The sequence below is a fragment of the Manis pentadactyla genome, chromosome 1 (genome assembly GCF_030020395.1).
Source record: "Manis pentadactyla isolate mManPen7 chromosome 1, mManPen7.hap1, whole genome shotgun sequence".
In the NCBI taxonomy this organism is placed as follows: domain Eukaryota; kingdom Metazoa; phylum Chordata; class Mammalia; order Pholidota; family Manidae; genus Manis; species Manis pentadactyla.
In genome coordinates, this window is record NC_080019.1 from 103089365 (window position 1) to 103110234 (window position 20870).

General features: G+C 38.2%; 1 protein-coding gene across 4 annotated transcripts in view; it reads right to left on the reverse strand.

Moving 5' to 3' along the window:
• Positions 1–20870, reverse strand: part of PLD1 (phospholipase D1) — a 220028-nt gene that overhangs the window by 45433 nt on the left and 153725 nt on the right. For all 4 annotated transcript variants that reach the window (XM_036930885.2, XM_036930886.2, XM_036930887.2 and 1 more), the window contains 3 exons: positions 20098–20186; positions 5601–5714; positions 3341–3390 (listed from right to left, as the gene is read on the reverse strand). In XM_036930885.2, the coding sequence (XP_036786780.2) occupies positions 3341–3390; positions 5601–5714; positions 20098–20186 (253 nt within the window). The remainder of the gene's footprint in view (positions 1–3340; positions 3391–5600; positions 5715–20097; positions 20187–20870) is intronic.

Consider the following 20870-nt stretch of genomic DNA (forward strand, 5'->3'; position numbering starts at 1 on the left):
TTTTACAAGATTATGTTGTCTTTCTTGAATAAATATTCCTCAAACTGTTACAAACATATGGTTAATTTCCAGAGTTCTGAAAAGATTGATTTTGACAAGTTTTGTCAGGGCTTTTGTTGCTTTCACGTAGGGGTGGATTTTTGGAGATCCTTACTGTGCCATTCCTGCTGATGTCCAAATTCTTGATTTTTTAAGTGAAAAATGTACATATATGGAATAACTAATGTTTTCTCCCCACATTTTTATATTATCATCCAGTTCACCCATTTAAGAGGCAACCAGCGTAAAATGAAATCTTCAAAAAACTCAGTTGAGTTTTGTAGCATATCTAAATGCCATATGGTTGTGATGACTTTTCTAGACTTATTGACTTTTCCTGACCTTCCTGACTTTTCCAGACTTTACTGTGGCAGCTCAATTCTCCTGGTCAGTTGGGTTGACACAACTGGATTATCTGACAATTCCCTTACTCTTCTGCTCCCACATTGCCTCAAGTCTTCCTTTACCATCTTACTCATACATACCCTTTCTTCTATTATCAATGTGCCCCTTTCTGTTGCCTACCACCAGTTGCTCTCTCCTTTGCTTACCAATAGTAAGTGAATCTTCATATAAGCACCATTTTGATGAGTTTCCTCCAGGGATCAGAGGCTTCCATCAACCTTATCTTGTCTTTTTCTGGATTAAAATCTAGTCTTTTTAATGTGGCCCTCCAAGTTTTCACAATCTGGACCCAATCTGAACTGGAGGTCAGACAACTTGGGTTCTGACACCAGCTTACTTCTTATGGGAATTTCGGTACCTATTGTACAAGGTATAGAACATTATTCAGCAGCTACTATGTGCTGAACTTGGAAGTCAGTTCACAGAGATATAGGAAAGTAAATCTGTTGTTAACATATTGTAGCTAAGAACTATGTAGAGGGGTCAACTAAGAAGATAACTGAGAAAATGCCTTTAAAAATATGAAGATCTAAAGGGGACAGGTGTGGGAGGGCAGGTGGGGAGGGAGGGAGAAGGGGACTGAGGGGTATTATGTTTAGTACACATGGTGTGGGGGATCATGGGGAGAACAGTGTAGCACAGAGAAGGGACATAGTGGATCTCTGGCAACTTGCTGCACTGATGGACAGTGACTGCACTGAGGTATGGGTAGGGACTTGATAATATGGGTAAATGTAGTAACCACATACTTTTTTCATGTGAAACCTTCATAAGAGTGTATATCAATCATACCTTAATAAAAAATTAAAAGAAAATGAAGGTCTGCAAAAATGAAAGGTATTATTGTTTTTTTTTCTTATTTATTTACCTCTAATAAAATACTCTTAGATTTAGTCAAGTGTCATGGTGGCAAATGGTTATATATTTGTTTTTCTTCCCTAAATATAAGAGTAAGCAGGACTTCTAGATACATATATATTGACCTTGTAGCTCTTGTGTTCTCATTTTTAAAGGCAGGATGATACCTGTCCTGCTTACTTCCCAGGGCTGTGATAAAGGATCACAGGAGAAGACATATATAGGGTCCTTGTGAAGTGCCTTATAAATCCCACTTATTATCAAAGCAATCATTGTAAATAAATAGAAGTAAATAACGAAAATACTCTCATTTTTTATTACCTATGTATCTCAAGTTGTGGTGTCTTCATTTAAACACTGGCTTGGGGATTTTTTATTTTATTTTATTTTGATATCATAAATCTACAATTACATGAAGGACATTATGTTTACTAGGCTCCCCCCTTCACCAAGTCCCCCCTACATCCCTGTTCAAAGTCACTGTCCATCAACATAGTAAGATGCTGTAATATTACTACTTGTCTTCTCTGTGTTGCACAGCCCTCCCCGTGCCCCCCCCAACACTATACATGCTAATCATAATGCCCCCTTTCTTTTTTTCCCACCCTTATCCCTCCCTTCCCACCCGTACTCCCCAGTCCCTTTCCCTTTGGTAACTATTAGTCCATTCTTGGGTTCTGTGCTTCTGCTACTGTTTTGTTCCTTCAGTTTTCTTTTGTTCTTATACTCCACATATGAGTGAAATCATTTGGTACTTGTCTTTCTCCGCCTGGCTTATTTCACTCAGCATAATACCCACTAGCTCCATCCATGTTGCTGCGAATGGTAGGATTTGTTTTTTTCTTATGGCTGAGTAATATTCCATTGTGTATATGTACCACATCTTCTTTATCCATTCATCTACTGATGGACATTTAGGTTGCTTCCATATCTTGGCTATTGTAAATAGTGCAGCGATAAACATAGGGGTGCATCTGTCTTTTTCAAACTGGAATGCTGCATTCTTGGGGTAAATTTCTAGAAGTGGAATTCATGGGTCAAATGGTATTTCTATTTTGAGCATTTTGAGGAACCTCCATACTGCTTTCCACAATGGTTGAACTAATTTACATTCCCACCAGCAGTGTAGGAGGGTTCCCCTTTCTCCACAACCTCGCCAACATTTGTTGTTGTTTGTCTTTTGGATGATGGCCATCCTTACTGGTGTGAGGTGATATCTCATTGTGGTTTGAATTTGCACTTCTCTGATGACAAGTGATGTGGAGCATCTTTTCATGTGTCTGTTGGGATCTGAATTTCTTCTTTAGAGAACTGTCTATTCAGCTCCTCTGCCCATTTTTTAATTGGATTATTTGCTTTTTGTTTGTTGAGGTGTGTGAGCTCTTTATATATTTTGGATGTCAACCCTTTATCAGATCTGTCATTTACGAATATATTCTCCCATACTGTAGGGTACCTTTTTGTTCTATTGATGGTGCCCTTTGCTGTACAGAAGCTTTTCAGCTTGATATAGTCCCATTTGTTCATTTTTGCGTTTGTTTCCCTTGCCTGGGGAGATATGTTCAAGAAGAGGTCACTCATGTTTATGTCTAAGAGATTTTTGCCTATGTTTTTTTCTAAGAGTTTTATGGTTTCATGACTTATATTCAAGTCTTTGATCCATTTGGAGTTTACTTTTGTGTATGGGGTTAGACAGTGATCCAGTTTCATTCTCTTACATGTAGCTGTCCAGTTTTGCCAGCACCATCTGTTGAAGAGACTGTCATTTCCCCATTGTATGTCCATGGCCCCTTTATCGAATATTAGTTGACCATATTTTGGGTTAATGTTTGGAGTCTCTATTCTGTTCCATTGGTCTGTGGCTCTGTTCTTGTGACTGGCTTGGGGATTTTAATGAAAATAAGTAGTTTATCTCTGCTAAGCATTTTGTGGTCTATTTTTTTGTGAATAGAGTTCTATAATCATACTGTGAAAATATTAATGATTATTGATATGTCAACAAAAACAACTATGGAGGAAAAGAAAAGCAGTTACTTACTCTCTGCTTTTAACTGTCCAAGGATGGAATTTTCTCCTCTGCACATGGTTCTGAACATATGTAAAGGAAAGAAACAGTTATGGAGGTTTCAAAGGAACCAATTGCAATTGTAATATATCTGTGGAGTATAGTCCTAACCCAAATAAAAACAGAGCAAGTGCTTTTATGCTACGTAGACTTTTTAAAAGCTAAAAAAACACATGAATATCACTTTTGTTATGTTACTAATGAGACAAGGTAGTTTTTTGAGGTGGGTAGATAGAAAAGTAATAAAATTGATGTTAGATTTCCAAAGAGATGCTATTTTTAAAAGATGGATTATGAATGAACTTTCCCTCTTAGAAAATTTGGTGACAGCAAAGATAAATTTAGAATGCCTCAACAGATAAGAATACCTAGAGAATTACATTGCTTTCAGAGATGAAAAGACCAAACACTGAGCTGAGTAATTTCAGAACTGAAGAAACTATTATACCTGGGCTATCTCTGTAAAATTGGCAAACCCTTTAAAAGTGAAATATAGTCTCAAATAACTCTGCTAATGATTTTGTTTCTCAAGACTCTGATAATAGTCAATGAATTATGAAGACTGACAAAACAAAAAAATTATTGGCTCCATCTGCTTCCTCTATGAAAGTAATTAAAAATAGTTATGCCTCAAAAATGCTGATATTATTAAAGACGATGCCAGCAAATAGAGATGTTTTTGCATAATAAAAAGGTTATAGTTTTGAACAAAAGCCAAGCATGTTATTTCATTCAGCTGGTTCAAACCCAAGAAAATAGTCATAGAAAATAATTACAATTGACAATATTCCAAAAATAATATTAGATGGCAAATGAAGTGGATGAAATCCAATTAAACATTATGTCAGTGCCTTAAATACTTGAAAAGCTTTGTTTGTCATGTTATAAATCAGATAATAGAAATGGGCAAATCTTCAATCCAAGTGGTGTATAGACCAAAGCACAGTTAAAATTTTATTATACTGCAACCAGGCAAAATTACCCCAGAGGAAACAAAAAATCTTTACTTGAAACCCTGGCAGATAGACACAAGTTGAAAAGTCAGTATGCACAAGAAAATTTAAAAAAGAAAAAAAAGATTTATACCACAATGGTGCACTTAAACTGTGCAGGGAGGACCCTCAGACCCCGCAGGGGAAGGGGCGCCCCAGCAGGAGGGCTTTAAACCCCTCCCCCAATTTGAGCAAGACCCTAAACTTATTTGCTTTACACACTGGGGGCCTCTATGTAAAGTCTCACTTGTTCCTCCCTAACAAAAGGGCTTGATTGGAAAGGTGGGAAACTACAGGTGGTACTGAAAAACAAGGGATATGAAAAGGAAACATCCAGGTTCTAGTCCTTGCTTTGACTTACTAAGAGTATGATCCTGAGTAGAGCGCTTTTGTATCTCAGGTCATGGAGCTTGTAACTGGGAGTTGGGATTCATGCCCATGCCTGTCCATCTACCTCTTCTCTCCCATTCTCTTCTCCAGCGAAGTGACCCATGGAGAATGCCAGGGGTGCTTTCTACCACATTCTACACCACCTCTGCACACCTGCTCCCCAGCTGGTAGCTCTGACCCTCTTCATAATGCTCTACTGGCCAAATCCAAAGCTTTATGTGCCTTTCTGAGTGAAAAAGGAAATCTGTTTTTTAGAATATCAAAGAGAGTACTTAACACTTTACCTAAATTTTTAATAAAGATATAGTAGAGAAAATGGAATTAGAATTCCAGAAGATAGGAAATAACCTTCATGCTTCTTTCACTAGCAAAGGATATTATTACCAACCTTGTTAAAGGACTTGCTACCTAAAGAATCATAAACACACAAATTATATTATTTTAAGCATTTACCTTTTTTCTTTACTTACTGCAAAGAATATGGAAAGCTCAATAACTATTTAGTGGCTTAAAGATAATTTTTAAATCAATATTTTATATACATAGTCCTTGTCTTCATTTATAAAATACATATGTATATATAAATATATGGACAATGAATATGGAAGAGCCACTAATCTTTTAGTTCTTTTATATTTGTCATCTGTCCTAGGGCTACCATTTATGATTTTAGGCTCTATTTGAATTTTATCAGCTCATAAACAGGCCAACATTCAAAAATAAAAGAAAGAAAGTGTTATTCTGTTCAACGCTCCACTGAATAGATGTGGAGAAACATTTTCATTCCTTACACCAGTTTACACGCATTACTAATTGAAAGCCAAAAACAGATGATTTAAGAACTTTGGCACCTGTAATTGAAGTGCATTATTGCCTGTAGAGCATTTCCTCCTCCGGTGGAAATGTCTCCTTCAAATCCTGGCAGAAGTGGGATCACAACATACACCCGGTATCTCTGGCTTTCCCTACAAGAGTCAGATATAGAGTGGTTCACCAAAAAAGACACAGTATCAGTTAAAAATGAACGCCAAACAATTCACATCGTTTTAGAGACTGAGCAAATGGCTTCCTAAATCAATGCACACTATCACATTTCAGAGCGTGAAGGTGCTGTAGGACTGGAGGCCAGAAACTGTGACCTAGCTATACATTGAACTTGGCATTAAAGCGGATTTGTACGCACTGTCTCTCTATAGTACACTCCTTCCTAGGACAAAATTAAATGTAATGAATGCCTTGCTTGGATCCTACGGAAGGTGAGGGGTTATAACATAGTTTTGAAAAACAGGTTATCATAAAAGTTTTTTGTATAGTGAATTGTATCCATAGTACTTAGCTTGGAGCTGGAAAATGGTTGGCATTCAGTTAAATATTGTTGAGTCAATGAGATAGTCACACAGCCCAGATTTCAGGGGCAAAAGACATACCAGACCCAGGATATTTTCCAATGCAGAAATCATCATAGTTTAGAAACTCTGATTCAGCTGCAAAATGTTACCATGGCCCTTCAAGAATTCTCAGTGACTGATTCTGATTTTTAAATCCTCTGCACATATAACCCAGTATCTCTTGGCCCACTCTCCCAACTGATTAACAACAGCCTTTGAAAAAAAGCCTGAGTAGCCTTTGTTACTCAATGATATAACAATAGAAGCAGCGGGTGTGGCTCCTTTTATCTGCATTCAGAAAGTCAGAAATTTGGAGAATTACATTTAAATGGGCATCGCCTATTTAGAGGCAAAGCTGTTAAAGTCCTTGTCTCCAAGTATAAGATACACGGGAAGAAGAGAAAGCCTGCAAATGACTGTGATAGCCACTGTGGTCAAGGACTCTTGCCTGTGTCTGAGATGTCTATATTCACACAAAGGTGAGGCTACTGGTTAATTTTCAAACCCGATCCTGCTTGAACTGCTGAATACTTGATTTCTAAAGTTCATTTCCTTCTAAACACCTACATTTTTCTTTCATGTGAATACTACCACTACTCTCTGAGGGCTGAGACTGCATTGCTAATGTCTCTGGACGCCAGGATATGTATGGGGGCGTGTGGAAAGTGAAGTTCAGGGCAGACTTTAGAGCCAACAGCACTGTGTCTGGAAGCTGAGTGCTGAGTACTGCGGGGCTGAGCAACAGGCAATCTGAGTAGTAGTTTGTTGCAATGGCAGGGATTAATCACTAGATGGCAAACATAGTTTGAATTGGAAAAGAAAGTTAGCTGTGGAAATTCTCTGTCTGATAAGGGTAAGAGGCTCACATCCCTAAATGGTAAGCGGGATAGAGGAAAAGAACAGAAAGAATACCTAAGCTATTTCCCCAGAGCCAGTATTTAAAAGTCCAGATGAATGAAACCAGACTCTTAAAATTGACACCATCTGGTCTCACTTGTCTTTCCAGAATCCCTTTCAGTATGATCCTTCCAGACCCACACTGCAGAGACAGCAGACAACTGCCCTTTCCTCAGGGATGCACGTCCCTCTCATCTGCACAGCCTCTCCTCATGTCGGCTCATGAGCTCTCTGAGTCTGGAATGCCCTTTTCTGCTACACAGAATCCTAGTTCTTCAGGGCAGCCAGAAGCCCCCTTCTTCCATCCAGCCATCCTGCATCTTCCAGGCAAAGCTGGTTTGCTTCTGTCTCTGCACTCCCAGGGCATGTGGCAAGGATGTGTACTCAGCCTCCTTTTGCTTTACACACTAGTGAAACACATGTCTGCTGCCTAGGCTATGTGATAAGCTCTTTCGAAACACAGGATGTGTGTCCACTTAGCTTTCTATTTTTGGCAGTGCCCAATAGAGGATCCTTGCACAGAGTCTGCATTCAGTACCATTTACTTTGGGAGGATGGGGTCAGGTTGGAAGAATGTTTCTGGGATGCCTCTTGAGCAGAAGAGGTTAAGATGTACATGACGTTTTCCTTAAATTTTGTACTGTGGTAAAATATATATACCATAAAACTTGACATTTTAACCATTTGTAAATGTACCATTCAGTGGTATTACTTACATTCATGTGTTGTGCAACCACAATGGTATGTATCTATTTCCAAAACTTTTTCATGACCCTAAACAGAAACTGTGATAATTAAGCAATAATTTCCCCATTTCCTTTCCCTGCAGTCCCTGATAACTTCTAATCTACTTTCTGTCTCTATGAATTTGCCTATTGTAGATATTTCATCTAAGTGGAATCATATAATACGTCCTTTTGTGTCTGGTTTATTTCACTTAGCCTAACAGCCTAAAGATTCATCCATGTTGTAGCATGGGTCAGAATTTCCTTCCTTCTCATGGCTGAATAACATTGCACTATATGTATTTAATTTTTCTATCCAGCCATCTGATAATGGGCACTTGGGTTGCTTCCACCTTTTGACTGTTGGGAATAATGTTGCAATGAACACTGGCACATGGTATTTGTGTCCCTATTTTCAGTTCTTTTGGGTATATACACAGGAATGACATTACTGGGTCATATATTTAGCTTTTTGAGGAACCACCAAATAAATTATATATTCTAATGAATAATATATACTCATAGTACAAAGTTTAAGAGGTAGAGATTATATTATGAAATAAATTCTCCTTCAATTCTTTGTCCTCAGGTCCTATTTCCTTTCCTTCAGGGAGACTCCTATTACTTTCCATGTTCTTTCAGAAATAGTCTATGAATTTTGAGCATAGATATGTATTTTTTCCTTCTATACAAATGTTAGGCTACTATGAGCACTTTTCTGAATGTTATAATTATTATTTTTTATTTTGGTATCATTAATATACAATTACCTGAGCAACATTGTGGTTACTGGATTCCCCCCATTATCAAGTCCCCACCACATACCCCATTACAGTGTCCATTAGCATAATAAGATGCTATAGAATCACTACTTGTCTTCTCTGTGCTATACTGCCTTCCCTGTGCACCACCCCCCACCCACATTATGTGTGCTAATCATAATGCCCCCTTTTCCCCTTATCCCTCCCTTCCCACCCATTCTCCCCAGTCCCTTTCCCTTTGGTAACTGTTAGTCCATTCTTGGGTTCTGTGATTCTGCTGCTGTTTTGTTCCTTCAGTTTTTCTCTTTGTTCTTATACTCCACAAATAAGTGAAATCATCTGATACTTGTCTTTTTCCATGTGTCTTATCTCACTGAGCATAATACCCTATAGCTCCATCCATGTTGTTGCAAATAGTAGGATTTGTTTTCTTCTTATGGCTGAATAATATTCCATTGTGTATATGTACCACTTCTTTATCCATTCTTATACTGATGTACACTTAGGTTGTTTCCATTTCTTGGTTATTGTAAAGAGTGCTGCAATAAACATAGGGGTGCATCTGTCTTTTTCAAACTGGGCTGCTGCATTCTCAGGGTACATTCCTAGGAGTGGAATTCCTGGGTCAAATGGTGTTTCTATTTTGAGCTTTTTGAGGAACCTCTGTACTGCTTTCCACAATGGTTGAACTAATTTATATTTCCACCAGCAGTGTAGAAGGGTTCCCCCTTTTCCACATCCTCGCCAACATTTGTTGTTTGTCTTTTGGATGGTGGCCATCCTAATTGGTGTGAGGTGATATCTCATTGTGGTTTTAATTTGCATTTTGCTGATGATTAGCGATGTGGAGCATCTTTTCATGTGCCTGTTGGCCATCTGAATTTCTTCTTTGGAGAAGTGTCTGTTCAGATCCTGTGCCCATTTTTTAATTGGATTATTTGCTTTTTGTTTGTTGAGGTACATGAGCTCTTTGTATATTTTGGATGTCAACCCCTTATCGGATATGTCATTCATGAGTATATTCTCCCATACTGTAGGATGCCTTTTTGTTCAGGTGATGGAGTCCTTTGCTGTACAGAAGCTTTTTAGTTTGTTATAGTCCCACTTATTCATTTTTGCTTTTGTTTCCCTTGCCCGTGGAGATATGTTCATGAAGAAGTTGCTCATGTTTATATTCAAGAGAGTGTTGCCTATGTTTTCTTCTAAGAGTTTTATGGTTTCATGACTTACATTCAGGTTTTTGATACATTTTGAGTTTACTTTTGTGTATTCTGAATGTTATTTTTCATCACTTATCAGTGTATCTTGGAAATCCTTTGATATCTCCACATACAGAATTGCTCATTTTTTAACAGCTGCAACACAGTTTTCCATGACACATTCATAGTATAATATTTAAACCAGTTCTCTACTGGTGGGCATTTAAGTTGTTTCTAACTTTTTGCTTTTTCAAAATACCTATTTTGCCCCGAATGGTTACCCACATAAGTCATTTTACACATTTGTTGGAAAAATTTTAGAAGTAGTATTTCTGGTCTTGAACACCAAGTGTTTGTGATTCTGTAGTTAAAAGATGGTTCCCTTTAATCCTTGTGTTTTTTAAAAGCAAAAGTGACTTCAAAATGGAGAACTCACATTGAGAAATGTCCCACAAAAATCTTGTATCTTTAGATTAAACATTTTTGCACATTTCATTTGCAGTAATCAGAATATTCACACTGACCTGTTCTTGGGACTCTGTTAGCTCTATATCAAGGTCTTTGCTTTTTTACAATGTTTCAGTTTTTGAATCTCCTGAATGAAGAAATTTTTAAACTGTGTTCAGCAAATTAGCATAAATGGCTTAGATTTTCACTGCTGTAGAAAAGGGCTCTACAACCATAAAACTGTGGCTAAGTTTAAGCCAATGATGAGAAAATTCTATTCAAGAGTATGTCCAATCTCCTTCACTGATACAGTTCCCAGAAGTCAACAGTTCTCAGCAGCTGAGGATTCTAATCTCTTCAGAAGCACTTCATCCTCATAACTTCAGGGTTGTGCAAATGATAGCAATCAGCTTAGGGCAAGAACCCTAGCTCCCAGTGTGCAGAATTATTTATGATCTTAAGAGCACAATAAAAGCTAGTGGGCACCAAGCTGTCATGCAGGCAATTGCTTCATCCACTTTAGGTCAGAACAACTGTACAAAATTGCATTCTCAGGCTTTTTGTTAAAGTAAGTTTTTCTTCCAAAACACACCAACTCTTATAATAGTGCTATGTATAATAGTTAAAAATTGGAGTAGATGTCCAATAATAGGGGGATAGTTAACTAAATTATGTTATACCCACTCAATGGATATAACTTTTGGCGTTCACTAAAAATGACCAGTGTGATGACTTACTAGCAAAATACACCCAGTATCCTAATTACAACCCTTTAGTAGAATTCGTGCCTCATATCGAAAATTACTGAGAATCATAATTCTTCCAAGTGGTAAAGATACCTCAAGACAAATGCTGGGCATAGAAGTCATAGGGCATAAATCTGCAAAGAAGTAAAAAGCTAACATTTTCAAAGAATATTGCTTCTCTCTCACTTACCAACTTTACATTTCCCTATATGGCCCCAGAAGACGACTGGTTAGCCAGAGATGGGTAAGATTCCTCAAGGGAGGAACAACCTAAGACAGGCACAGTCGCAGGGGGGCCATCAGGTGAGAAATTGGGGATCAACAGAGGTGAGGCTTAGAACCTCACCCCCCCTGTTTTGAGAGAAATCTTCTGCATCCATGGATGTTTTGTTGCCCTTGTCTAGCTTGGATTAATACTTTGTCTATAGGCACACACCTGATCATCTACATTTGCCCTCTTACAGCACTAAATTATGTTTTCTACCTTTATCTTGCATCTACCTACCACTTCAGCATTTCATTAAAAAAAAAGGGGGGGGGAATGTGGGATTCACATATAAATCAAGTATAAAAATCAAATGAATAATCATATCTGACTTGATTGTTTATAGTTCATGATGCGTGATCAAAACCGAAAGTTTCTGTGACATGACTGCCCTTGCACTGTTCACCATGTAAGAACTTATTCACTATGTTAGAACTGGTTCACCATGTAAGAACTTGTTCATTATGCTTCAGAAGATTGGAGACTGTTGAGAATTAGGCTTGGGGTTGATTAACGATTGTGCATTGAGTCCCCTATACAGAATTTTATTGTTGTTAACAACCATTTGATCAATAAATATGAGAGATGCCCTCTCCAAAAAAAAAATACACCCAGTACTGTGTTAAAATGGCCCTAATGCAAAATTACAATTACAGGATAGCCACAGATGTGGCAGACTGCTACTATGAGATAGTAAATAATTTTTCCCTTAAATGGGTTAACTTCCCTCACCCTGTGACTGGAGGTATGAAGCAGGCACTGCTTTTAGGTGGCACTCTCACAAAGGAACCAGGACACAAAGATTTCCACACCTTAGATTTGAGGCACTGGCTAGAGATGCTCTGGGCTAAGGCAGTAATACTATAGAGAAAGAGGAGAGACTCAGTGCAGGGACCCTGTCCTTTGCACCCAAGCAGAATTCTAGGGAGAACAGGGCAAATCCATCACCTTTCATATAGGGTTGAGGGAGCCGTGAGGATCGGTGCCTTGCTTTCAGAGGAATCCAGAGAAACGTCCACCAGCCTACCTGATCAGATGGCAGCAATGGAAGAGAAGTGGCAAAGGCAGGTCTGAAAGAAGGGGAGGCCCAAGTTCCAGGAAGCAGACACCAGAGGAGGCCTGAGACACAGTGACACCAAGAGCTGCAAGCCTCTTCCCAAGACCCAGAGTCCCTTAGCACCCACACCAAGGGCCGCAGTGTGTCAGGGAGGGGAGGACAGGCTGGGCGCTGACGGACTGCATACGGAACAGACGGAACAAGAGATCACTGAATGTGACCACATTTGTCAGGAAGTGACTGAACTAAATCACCTTCTATTGTGTGGACATGGACTTGAGACAGGTGAGTTAAAGGCGAAGGAATAAATTGCAGTTCAACAGAGACTGTAAGTATGTTATTAATATACACAAAGAAGGAGATCTGAAAATAAAAAGTGGGCTTTTTAGGGTGGTAAGAGTGTTAATGTACTTAAAAATGAAAATATTTAAGATTTTTTATTTTTCTGATTGCTATAACGCTGCTTGTACCTTTACAGAGCACAGACTTGCTGTGTGAAAGGGTCGTAGCCTGTTCCCTGCATGTTCTTCTCTCCTGCAAAACCCTCTCCTCCCTTACCCTTTGACCCCCCTCAGCGTGGAGAACAGCCAAAAGAAGTGGGGTCTGCTCAGAGCAGGGCCTTGGATGCTGAAAGAAGGGCCAGTGAGGCTCATCGTGCTTCTCCACTGATCAAACTCTTTATTATTTGAGATTTATGGACCATACTTCATTGTCATAAATGTCAAGGTATAAATACTGTCACTGCTGTAGATTTTGGAGCAGTGAATGCTACCAGAAATAAGAATTATGGTTGGGCCTTAGTGTTTTTTGTGGAGAGAACTTTATACTTTATTGGTATCAGTTATGTGAGAATTGGATCTGTAGCTTCTCAGTGGTTTGGGACACAGCCCATTTTATTTTGTGTTTGGCAAATCTTTTTAAAACTACACCAGACCTTTCTGAACTTCAGTTTTCTCATCTATAAATGAGGGAGTTGGCTAAAATTAGTGCCAGTCCACTAGAAATGCTGTCCCTATTTAGCAATGACTTTGTGTATTGTATGTATGACTTTATAGATTATGATACATTATGTATTGTACACATCTCCCCCTCACATGTACTTTTTTCATTGGTTATCTTTTGAAAATAACAAGCTTTTAAATGTAAGAATGTTTGTGATTAGCCCAGCTTGTCTGACTGACTTCACTCTGGACTTGAAAACCTTTGGCAGGCATGTCCCTCAGTGGCCCCTGAGTAAGATTCAACAGATCCTCCTATTAAACCGTTCCCATTATAGCCCAGCTGTTTACATCCTCATTTTTCTAAGCGTCTCTCTCTCTCTTCTTTTCTTTGCCAGAGTGCATGCTCAGGCTCTAAATGATTGCTGACCTCTGCCCTGTGCTAGTCTTTACATCTATCTGCTGAGATTACCATTTATATAATTTTTGGAATCAAATAAAAGCAACTAAAATATATAAATCAAAAGTTCTCCTGTCATGAGCTATTGTCATTTCTGCTCCAAAGTAACCTCTTCTCCAGAAATTTTATAGAGCTTGGAAATTATCCCACAAGAAAAAAAACATAAAACCAGCAACTGGCATCCTTAAGTTAAATGTTTTTTTAAATTTGTCTTACTATAACTGCAGTTCAAATTTCGTTAAGACAGTGCTTCTGAAACATACCCAACATGTCCTTTCAGCTGGGTACATAAATTATAGGATACAGTAATTATAGGATGTAGATTTTTCTTTAAGCCTAAGAATGGTTTATCTACCTATCAAAATGTTTATTTCATTTTTTTATTACAAAAATAAAATATCTCTCATACCAAATAAAATACTCTTAGGGGTAAAAGGGAATCAGCTATTACATTGAATGGACTTCTTTTGAAATACCTGGCCCAACTTCATGCTTAATGGCAGCTGCACCAAAACGTGTGTATGGAGGGGGGAGGCATAAATGGTAACTAGGAGTCTTCCCCTGCTAAATCCTAAAAATAAATGAGAAGTTTGAGGATTTTCTTTGGTGTATATATAGTGCATTTTGGTATTTGGGAGGCTTAACATTTGAACATTTCTACCTTCCTTGAACTAAAGGCCGCTTTGTAGCTGAGTGGTGAAGAGCACAAGTTGAGGTGCTAAGGTCATGGTTTGGGTCTCATTTGCATTCACCAGCAGCTGTGTGCCTGGGCAAGCTCCCTCATCTCCCTTGGCCTCACTGCCTCACCTGTAGAATGGGAATAATTATGCACCCACTTACTAAGGTTGATATGAGAACTGAATGAAGTAATGCATATAAAGTACTTTGGATGTGGGAAGACTTAAAAACTATTTGGTAACATTATTATTTGATTAACAATCAGTGCTTTCAGTTAGAAAGCTTGTACACCTTCAAAGAATAATCAGCAAAACAAAGCAAAACTGAAATTGCATTAGGTTTCAGCATTCCTTTCATTTTATTTTATATTTTGGAGGAGAGTGTTATCAAACCAGTAACGGGGAATCCAAAAATTGATTCTCAAGAGGAGGAGGAGTCAGCTATAGATTTTCAGGGGGACGCCACTAGTCAGTGTTTGAATAATGTGCCTATACTTGTCACAGGATGAACAAGCACCAGCGGCAGGAAATCAGAATAACTTCCACTTGTCCAGCAATAGCCACCTAATGATTTTTAAAAAGGCACATTAAACATCTCTAAAAAGATGGGCTTCTTGTGCTTCTTCGTCCTTGCTCAAATTTACAGTGAGCTAGCATATTTCCAGGGGATGTTCTTGGAAATAATAATTTCTTACATGAACTGGTGCTTTATGGCTTCAAATTGCTTCCACATCCATTCATATGAGCTGGGTAGGACAGATAATATTTTCTTTGTTGGTGAAAAAACAAGAATCAGAAAGGCAAACTGATGTACTGAAAGGTCACATACCTGTAGGTGGCAGAGTTGGAAAGAACCCAGGTTTCCAGATATCTGGCTCCCCGTTAATGTCAGGTTCCCCAGGGGAGCATCCCCATACCATCCATTTGCGGCACAAAGCAAGCACTGTCTGGCTTTGTTCTATAGCCATGGGAAGCATGAAGAGTTTGAGCAATTTTCAAAATTATGTATTTTTCAATGTATTTTATAGTACTTTTCCAATGCAGTTTAGTATCAGAATACAGAGCCATTGAATCAACTGCCTGTTTTCACTGTATATGCCAATTCTGTGGTGAGAATTGTGCAAAATGCATTCACTTCTTAAGTATTTACCAAGGCAGCAAAACTATGCATGTCAAGTTTCCATAAGCAAAAATGGTTTAATCCCCAGAAACCACTCATTCATGGCACACAGTGTTTTAAAATGTTTTCTCCCTGTATTAGTTGATTCTAAGCTATCTTTTGGTTTATTCAGACATGGTATAGGCCAATTTTAGATTGTGGATTATGATTTCTTCTCCCTGACCTCGACCAGATTTGAGTTATCAAAGACAGGCTTCAAGGAGGTTGTGAGCTAGTCTCAACTCCAAGACAGTTTTACTTAGCAGAATGGACCTTTTGTTTTCTACAAGGATTCCCACAGCTATTCTTAGTTCAGCATGGGATAAACAACCTTCTGAGGCTCTAGGTCATGGATCAGAGAGCATGGAGACCTTGCAAAAACCTGTTTCTGTAAAAAATCGTGGCTGCTGAGAAGGGACCAGGAGGAAGTGAGGGAAGCAGAGAACTTACTTACTTCAGGGAATTGTATGAGGCTGGATTCCAGCACTGGCAGAAAAATAAAGGCTCAGCCCAGCTGAGGGAGTTGGCAATTTAAAGACTCCTATCTGTCCTGGGTGAGAGGGGCCTGGAAGAGAGCCTGTATTCCTTGGTCAGGCCTGGCTGAATGCTGTCATTTCCCTCCATCTGCTATATTCTATTCTTTTTCCAACAGCCAAAATTAGACTTGTTGCTAGGAACGTGATTTTGGCTGAGAAAATCCAAGTCTCAGAAGAGTGGGGAGCAGAGAAGTCGATGAAGAAAGGCAGAGGTGTCAGCTTGGGGATGGCCCAGCATGGCCCTCAGTGAAGAGGCAGGCTGCAGGATAAGATTTTAATTCTACCTTTGCCTTATCTAAGAATACAAGCTCACAGATCTGACATTATTAAATGAAAATATATTTATAGTTGCAATTAACACAGGGATGAACAATAACGTGCAGATGAAGAGCAGGGGAAAATGTATGATATTTTAATGTGTGATATACATACCACTTTGAAATGTGACTGTCAAAGAAAGTGAGACTACTGAGAGAGAGAGAGAGAGCTAAATGACACATCATTTCCCATTTTATACAAAGTAAGCTGGAAAGTGCCTCTTCAATGTGCTCTGTGAACTTCTGAGCACCAGATACAATCTGCAACATATGTAGTTTACCATGTTCTCTCACTTTCGGTTTCAGAAGCAGCTCATAGGATCATTGGAAAATGCTCAATCAGAAAATATCTTAAAGTTCCTTCCAGCCATAAAATGCTATGATTTTAGAAGCCCAGACTTCAAAAAGACTAATATGCTAAAGACAATATAATTTCAGACTCCCAAAAGCAAATCTTCCAGGTATTTATTAAACCATGTACTATAGGGAACTAATAGATGTAATGAGTAAAGCTGAAGATGCATCGTACTCTCCTTATTAGCTGATCACAGTTCCAAAATTCTTCATTCACTGCTTAGCTCAATGAGCTCATTTGTCAACTTAATTTATTTCTGCGACTATTTCAATTTCATGAAAAAATTATTTTTCTCTTTTGTCAAATGTGTTTTACAGATAAAATGGGCATTCCTGCATCAATGAAATCCAAGAGTTGATGGAAAGACAATGCAATTTTGTAAATTAGACATAAATGGATCTGTAGAATTGGGGGACTGGCAAGAAATCTGTGTGTGTACAAGTAGGTTTTAACTGTAAGCAAGACTTTTTTAAAAAAATTAAGGTATCATGATATACAAACTTATAAAGGTTTCACATGAGCAACATTGTGGTTTCAACATTCACCCATATTATCAATTCCCCCCCACCCACTGCAGTCACTGTCCATCAGTGCAGTAAGATACTACCGAGTCATTACTTGTCTTCTCCACACGTGACCTATCTATATCGTGAGTGCTAATTATAATCCCCCTCAATCCCCTTCTCCTTCCCTCCCCACCCACCTTTCCCATCCCCTTTGTTTTGGTAAAGGCTAGTCCCTTCTTAGAGTCTGTGAGTCTGTTGCTGTTTCATTCCCTCAGTTTTGCTTTGTTGTTATACTCCATAAATGAACAAAATCATTTGGTACTTGTAAATAAGACTGTTTTTAATCAATCTCAGAAACAGGTCCTATGGATACTTTCTTTAAAAAGTATATGAGAAAGCAAAAGAGAGAGGTAATCTGTAAAAGCACAGATTGTCATCAGTATTTATGGCTATGTACTCTGTGCTAGATGACTACTAAGCAATCTCAGCTGTGCCCTGGGGTCACCTGTGGAACATTATAAAATACAGGTACCTGGGCCCTACTCCAGGCCATTCTGACCCAGCAAGCCTGGAGTTGAGTTCAGCACTCTGTATTCGTGTAATGGTCCAATGGTGATTCTGATGTGCAGTAAAGGGTGAGATCCACTCTACACCGTGCAGGATGTGGTGGGTCCTACGGCAGGCTGCTGAGATGTCCTAACCGTGGGATCAAGACAGCTATTCCTTCAGCACTGAGAGCTGGCTGCTGCTGACTGCTCACTTAGTGAAGTCCTTCTCCAGAAACTGCTCCACCCAAGGTTACGCCCATTTCCCCCGCAGAGTCGGCCTGTACCTAATGACTGGGCAATGGGGAAAGGGAGTAACCAAGTCCCAACCCACTTGCCTCAATCTGGGGCAACCCTGAAGGGCTTGTTCATCTTAATTGTCAATGAACTGTAGTTGTGTGGTCTGAGGGGCAGGAACTGGGTAGGAAGTCCAAAGACCTGGGCTCGAAGTCATTTTTGCCTATTGTCATCAGTGGCTTAGACAAGTCATATCACCTCTTGAACCTCAGTTTTTAACTCTAAAAATGGGGACAACAACAATAACAACAATAAAAACCATATGATATACTTTCACGAGTAGTTGTCAAGATGCAGGAAGAGTCTATATATATAAACTGAATTGTATAAAATGGTGATGATTATTGTTATGAAATGTTCTTAGGGCTAAAAATATTACTTCACATATTACATGAAAAAAGATATTAAAGTACCACATGACAGTGAAAGTAAAAAACTGTTTCAATCTCCAAATGTGTACTTACTTAACATTCTCTGCTGCATGTGTCAATGAACTGAGATAATAAAATGCAATGGTTTTGTTTGTTTATTTTGCTGCTTTCACACAGAGTTAAACTTGGCCATAAAAATAAACAGTCCAGGGTGCCAAGATAATTCAGTGGGGAAAGAATAATCTTTTCAACAAATGGTGCTGGAACAGCTGTACATCCACATACAAAAGAACAAAGCTGGACCTCTACCTCACACCATGTACAAAAAATAACTTAAACTGAACCAAAGGCCTACATGTAAGAGCAAAAGCTATAAAACTGTTAGAAGAAAAGAGACATAAGTCTTCCTGATCTTGGACTAGACAGTGATTTTGTAGCTATAATACCAAAGCACAAGCAATAGAGGCAAAAATAGATAAATTGGATGTTATCAAGATTTAAAAAATTTTGTGTTTCAAAGGACACTATCAAGAAAGTAAAAAAGTAAATAGAATGAGAGAACATATTTGCAAACCATAAATCTGATATAAGACTTGTATCCAGAACACATAAATAACTCTTACAACTCAACCATAAAAAGACAACCTAATTGAAAACTGGACAATGGATTTGAACAGACATTATCTCCAAAGATAATACGTGAGAGGCCAATAAACAAAAAATACTCAGCATCATTAATCATTAGGATAATTTAAATCAAAACCACATGAGTTACTATTTCACACCTACTAGGCTGGCTATCATCGAAAGGAGGGATATTAAGTATTGGCAATGATACAGAGAAATTGAAGCCCTCGTACACTATGGGAACATAAAACGGCGTAGCTGCTTTTGAAAACATTCTAGCAGTTCCTCAAAATGTTCAACACAGAGTTACCATATGATCCAGCAATTTTACCCCCAGGGTAATGAAAACATGTCTGAAAAAAACTGGTAAAGCATGTTTATATCAGCATTACTCATAACAGCCAAAGGAAACAACACAAATATCTTTCAACTGATGAATGAATGAACAGAATATGGTATATCCAGGTAATGGAGTATTACCTGGCAATAAAAGTAAATGAAAACACCGATATATTCTATAACATAGATGAACCTTGAAAACATTAAGCTAAGAAAGAAGTCAGTCACAAAAGACCATATACTGTATGATTCCATTTACATGAAATAACCAGATTAGGCAAATCTACAGGGATGGAAAGTGGTTTGGTGGTTGCAAGGGGCTAAGGAAAGAGGCAATAGGGAGAGACTGCTAATATGTCTCAGTAGCTGGAAAAATCAGACAGAGGGTAACAAGAATTTAAATATAACCCATGGGAAAATATTACAACTATTTTGCTTTGATTTTTCAGTGAACACATCTCACTGTCTGCCATTAAATTAATCAAATCCTAAATCCTATGCATGGGAAAGGGACTGGCCAGGAAAAAATGACTACCTTGGAAAAATTCAGATTCCCTCAAAAATGAACTAAGGAATTCTCTGCAACCGACTCAGATTTAAGGAACCAATAAACTATGGCTGGCTGAACCAAATTTATGCCTGCTGGGAAAAGAAGGCATTTTAAAATGGGTTTTCAAAAGTCATTTTAACAGTAAGGGTACTAGCAACTTCAACCAAAATGCCAAAAAAACATTACCTGTGAGCTTTCAGTATCCTCTGTGCAATGGCATCCCCTATCTTGTTGAACACAACTTTGTCATCTGCACAGCTTATGAAAAACTGGTTCTAGGAGAAATAAACAGGGTCATCAGGTAAGTCTTTATTATTTTGGTAGTATGTATATAACAAAAACTACATTGATAGTAAACATTTCACATAGCAGACATGTTCTGATTATTGAAAACAGGAAAGAAAATGCCACTGAGAACAAAAGCAGTCTCACATCACTCTAGGTCTCATGCATTTCTAGGTAAGATCACGTATAACATCTCAGTCAAGTGGAAGGCTAAACTAATATTTCACTGTGAGAATTATCTATAGGGTGCATTCTTAGAATGGTAGGAACATTCCAAATTTAATCAATAGGGAAGTTAGATTTTTTCAGATTCACACATTGTGTAAATGGTTATGATTTAAAATTCTATGTTGGCAAACATTCTAGCTCATGCTAGGTTTACATTTTAACAGGATAGATGGCAGAATCCCTGTGTAATTTTCTCCATCCTTTTACATTATTGCCTATTATCTACATTTGCCTTGTGTCATTTGATTGGGTCTTTTATTATTCCTGAAATTCTATATTTTAGGTAGCTTCAAACTCCTCTGTTAGTATGTTGCATATATAAAAACAAAACAGTAGTATGGAAAAAGAAATATTTTTATTTCTTTATAAAATACTTCTGCTATTCATGTATCCATAAAGCATTCTTTAAAACTCTTTCTAAAAAACCAAGTTACCATATTATTATC